This window comes from Hipposideros armiger, unplaced genomic scaffold (assembly GCF_001890085.2).
Source record: "Hipposideros armiger isolate ML-2016 unplaced genomic scaffold, ASM189008v1 scaffold_819, whole genome shotgun sequence".
Classification (NCBI taxonomy): Eukaryota; Metazoa; Chordata; class Mammalia; order Chiroptera; family Hipposideridae; genus Hipposideros; species Hipposideros armiger.
Window position 1 is genome coordinate 702,059 of NW_017732169.1, and position 5,394 is coordinate 707,452.

Here is a 5,394-nt window from a genome sequence, read left to right on the forward strand (position 1 = left end):
AGAGAGAGATATATAGATATATAGTCACGGGATATGGAGTATAGTGTGGGAGTGGAGTCAATGGAATTGTAATAGATATGTATGATTTGGGGGGAGAAGGGTGGCGGATTGTGGGGGAGTTGTCAGTTTGAGGGGTAAAAAATATAACTATTGCACTGTGTTGTACACCTGAAACTAATAAAAAAATACTTTATTGCTAAAAAAAAAATGCCTTTAGCGAGTTGTAATCTTTTTGCTGGTCCCGCCTTGATGTTGTTGGCTGCTGACTTATTGGGGTGGTGGGTGCTGAAGGTTGGGGTGACCGTGGCAACTTTTAACATAAGACAGCAATGAAGTTTGCTACACTGATTGACTCTTCCTTTCACAAACAAATTTTTCTGTAGCAGATGATGCTGTTTGATAGCATTTTACCCACATTCGAACTTCTTCCAAAATTGGAGTCCATGCCCTCAAACCTTGCCACTGCTTTATTAATTAAGTGTATGCAATATTTTAAATCTTTTGTTGTCATTTCAACACTCTTCACAGCATCCTCACCAGGACTAGATTCCATCTCCAGAAAGCACTCTCTTTGCTCACCCATAAGAAGCAGCTCATCTGTTCACGTGTTGTCATGAGATTGAAGCAATTCAGTCCCATCTTCAGACTCCAATTCTAATTCTAGTTCTCTTGCTATTTCTGCCACATTTGCAGTTCCCTCCTCCACTGAAGTTGGAACCCGTCAAGGTCACCCATGAGGGTTGAAGCAACTTCTTCCAAACTCCTGTTAATGTTGATATTTTGACCTCTTCCCATGAATCATGAATATTCTTAACGGTATCTAGAATGGTGAACTCTTTCCAGAAGGTTTTCAATTTACTTTGCCCAGATCCATCAGAGGAATCACTATCTGTGGCAGCTATAGTTTTATGAAATGCACTTCTTAAATAATAAGACTTGCAAACCAGAATTACTCTTTGATCCATGGTCTGCAGAATGCATGTTAGCAGGCATGAAAGCAACATTAATCTCATTTTATATCTCCATCAGAGCTCTTGGGTGACCAGGTGCATTTGTTAATGAGCAGTAATATTTTGAAAGGAATCTTTTTTTTTGAGCAGTGACTATCAACAGTGGGCTTAAAATATACAGTAAACCATATTGCAAACATATGTGCTGTTATGCAGACTTTGTTGTTCCATTTACAGAGTACAGGCAGAGTAGATTTAGCATAATTCTTAAGGGCCCTAGGATTTTCGGGATGGTAAATGAGCATTGGCTTCAACTTAAAGTCACCAGCTGCATGAGCCCCTAACAACAGAGTCAGCCTGTCCTTTGAAACTTTGAAGCCAGGCATTGACTGCTCCTTTCTAACTATGAAAGTCCTAAATGGCATCTTCTTCCAATGTGAGGCTGTTTCATCAGCACTGAATATCTGTTGTCTAGTGTAGCATGTTGTTGTCTTAGTTGACCTCCTGGATAACTTGCTGCAGCTTCTCCATCAGCACTTGCTGCTAACCTTGCACTTTATGTTATGAAGATGGATTCTTTCATTCAACCTCATGAACCAACTTCGGCCAGCTTCACACTTTCCTTCTGCAGCCTCCTCACCTCTCTCAGCATCCACAGAATTGAAGAGTTAGGGCCTTGCTCTGGATGAGGCTTTGGCTTAAGGGAATGTTGTGGCTGCTTTGAGCTTCTATCCAGACCACTAAAACGTTCTATCAGTGATAAGGCTGTTTGGGTTTCTTACCATTCATGTGTTCACTGGAGTAGCACTTTTAATTTCCTTCAAGAACTTTCCCTTTGCATTTGGACTTTGGCTAACTGTTTGGAGCAAGAGGTCTAGCTTTTGGCCTAGCTCAGCTTTTAATATGCCTTCCTCACTAAGCTTAATCATTTCTAGCTTTTGATTGAAAGTAAGAGACACACGACTCTTCCTTTCACTTGCACACTTAGAGGCCATTGTACGGTTACTAATTTCAATATTGTTGTGTTTCAGGGAACAGGGAGACCTGAGGAGAGCGAGAGAGATTGGGGAGTGGCTGGTAGATGGAGCAGTCAAAAGATGCATAACATTTACCCATTAAGTTCACTCTTATATGGGCGTGGTTCATGGTGCCCCCCAAACAATTACAGTAGTAACATCAAAGATCACTGATCATGTGACAAATATAATAATAATGAAGAAGTTGGAAGTATTACAAGAATTACCCAAATGTGACACAGAAACACAAAGCCAGCAAATGCTGTTGGAAGAACGGTGCCAATGGACTTACTCGACACAGGGTTGCCACAAACCTTCAATTTGTAAAAAAATGCAGCATCTGAGGAGTGTAATAAAGCAGAGCGAAATAAAATAACGTATGCCTGTACTGTACCTGTTTTCTATGTGAATGGAAAGGTAGCTGGTGGAAGAGGTTTGCTGGGCATTTGGAGTGAGGCTTCAGACCTGGGCACCCCTGAGGATTGGACCACTTGACCCACTGTAGGTGATATGACTGGGCTTCTGAGCAATGAAGGACCTATGTGTAGGAAAAGGCAGATGAAAAATATGAATGCTTCGTTGGAGAATGTTTGAATAAAAAATAAATAGATGTCTTTATACACACACGCGCGCACACACACACACACACACTCACATATACGTATATATGAATATTGCTTTAGGTAGTAAGGACATTTGAACAATATCAATCCTTCCAATCCATGAGCATGGTAGACCCTTCCATTTACTTGTATCCTCTTCGGTTTTTTTTTTTTTCAGTGTCTTCTAGTGTTCAGCAGGTCTTTTTCACTTCTTTGGTTAAATTTATTCCTAGGTATTTTATGGATTTTGATGCAATGGTAAATGGGGTTGTTAATTTCTCCCGATCATTCATGATTGGCATATATCAACAAATAAATATTGAATGCTACTATTTGCGAGGATGTACTTCAGGCACCCGGGACTCAGCAAGAGCAAAACAGGCAGATGTAATAATGATGGATTTTGCATTCCCACCAGAAAAATGTGGGAGTGCCTCTCCTCCACAGCCTCATCAACAAAGTCTGTCCTCAAGCTTTTAGATTTTTGTCACACTGGTGGTGAGAAATGGTATGTCAATAATTTTGTGTTTCTATTACTGCAAACAAGCTTAGCACCTTTTCATATGCTTAAGGATCTTTGTATTTCTTCTGCCAAGTATCTGTTTATATCTTTTGCCCGTTGTTATTTCTTATTTTTTATACTTGTGCTTTCTCACCCACACCCTTTTATAGCTTTTAAAAAATTAAGTTAGTTAGTGGTTTTCTACTTTTTTTATTCAAAGATATAGGTTCTTTATTTATGTACTTATTTACTTATTATACTGCTTTTCCATTTTTTCAGTCATTAATTCTTATGCCTTTTAAAATTCTTCCTTATATATTTTTTGTTTGTTTTTTATCTTCATTGGTATTTTTTAGCCTTTCAATTTGCACACTTAATTCACTTATTTTAATTTTTATTAACATGTAGTTAAGGCTATGACTTTTCCTTGGAGCATTTCTGTAGTTGAGTACCGTATATCCTTATATAGCTAGCTTCAATGTCATCATTTTCCACAAGTTCTGCAATTTAATTTTGTATTCACCTCCTTTCATCCAGGAGTTGTTTAATGGAGGGCATGTCTGTTGTGAATTTCCAACCACAATAGCAACAGAGAGTTGGCAATTTTGTTGATATTACATGTGCCTATAAGAATTCTATTTGTATTTTTTCTATTTTTGAGTAATGCACTGAATTTTCCTTTGTGGCCTAATGCTAAATATTCTGTGTATAGCAGGTGTAGTTTTTATTGTTGGGTTAGCATAGTGGAGGGTTATACGTGGTCTGACAATTAAGTTTGTGAACTTGCTACCGTGTGCTTCCATTGGCAGCACTGTACAAACAGCTTGGTAAGGTTTCATAACCTTAGTATATCAGGGACTCACAGCTGTGTTCATGTCGACGTGTGGCGGTGTCTTGCTGAGTGGCGTTCATTATTGTTGTTCCGTGTTTTTGTGTGCCGTCGCGAGAATGTCTGAGCTCGAATTAGAACAACGAACAAACATTAAATTCCTTGTTAAACTTGACAAGAGTGGAAGTGAAATCAGGGACACGCTAGTCCATGTTTATGGAGATAATGCCGTGAAGAAAACGGCAGCGTACAAACAGATTCAATGTTTTTCTGAGGGGAGAGAACGTGTCACTGATGGAGAGAGGTCAGGGAGAGGGAAACTCAGGTGTGGCTCCTGGCTCAGTTCCTGGTGACACATGCCTTCTCCTGTCCCCTACACAGTCCCTGGTGGCCTTCTTCCAATTACTGGTAACCTTAAGTCAGCCTTCCTGTGTGGCCTTACAGGTGAACAGAGTCTTAACCTTCTAGAATTAGAGGTCATGGAAGACGGAGAATAGCTCTACCCACCTAATTCCTACTTGTCCTTCAAGGTATTACCAAAAAGCCTCTCCCAGTTGAAACCTTCCCTGACGCGTCTCTGCCAAGTGCAAAAGTGCTATGTCTGTTCTTTGACTCTATAACTCTTGGGATCTCATGCAGTATTTTCTCAGCAGGATGCTCTTCGAGGGTAGGGACCACATCCAGTTCATTGTCACAGCCTTGGGGCCTGTCACCCGCCACGCCAATAGTGATTGAGCAGGACACAGAGCCCAGGTGCATAGAAAGGTTTAATTGAGGCACTAGGATGGAGGGGGCAATGGACAGATGGAAGAGATAAAAGAGTTCTGAAAACCCCCAACCCAAGGAGAATCCAAAGGGATACATTGCTTTGTGTCTTCCTGCTCCTGAGAGTGTCTTCACAGCAAAGCAGGGAAGACAGGTGAGCTTAGGCTAGAAAGCGCTTTGCAGAAATGGTCTCACTGAGGAAGCTAAGAGAGGCACCGTGATGAGCTGATGTCCAGGGACGTGCTGGTTGGACTGGCCAAAGCAGGACAAGCCAGCCCTTCTCCCGCTGTCTTCTTCCAGTGCCGGGCCCTGGAGGCCAGGACACTCACGGCTCGTTGCTTGTGAAGTAGGAATACAGCTCCCGGGCTGTGAGGCTCCGCTTCCCTTCCGGCTGGGCTCCTTCCTGGCCCCGAGCTGAGGGCACCTCGAAGGGCAGGCAGCCCTGGTCCAACCTTGGGATCACTGTCTCCCTTGTGTGGTCGTCAACCCACTCCTGCCTAACCCCCGAGGACTCTGTCTCTCCCCGCCCCCCCGCCACACTGCACCGTGGCTGGGAGCTGCTCCCGTCCTGTCTGCCTGTCACAGGGCTTGCCCCAGACTGCGCCTGTCCCCCCAGCACTGTCTCTTCTGCCTCATGGCTGCTCACGTGGGTGCCTCTTTGCCCACTGCCTGACTGCCCCTGGGTCTGTGCCTGTTCCCTAGCCCCTGTGTGGCTGGGAGTCTGGCTCCC

General features: G+C 42.9%; 1 protein-coding gene across 1 annotated transcript in view; it reads right to left on the reverse strand.

Moving 5' to 3' along the window:
- Positions 1-4,989: 4,989 nt before the first annotated feature.
- Positions 4,990-5,394, reverse strand: part of LOC109374387 (cornulin-like) — a 4,859-nt gene continuing 4,454 nt past the window's right edge. The window contains exon 4 of the mRNA XM_019628947.1: positions 4,990-5,161. Within this exon, the coding sequence (XP_019484492.1) occupies positions 4,990-5,161 (172 nt within the window). The remainder of the gene's footprint in view (positions 5,162-5,394) is intronic.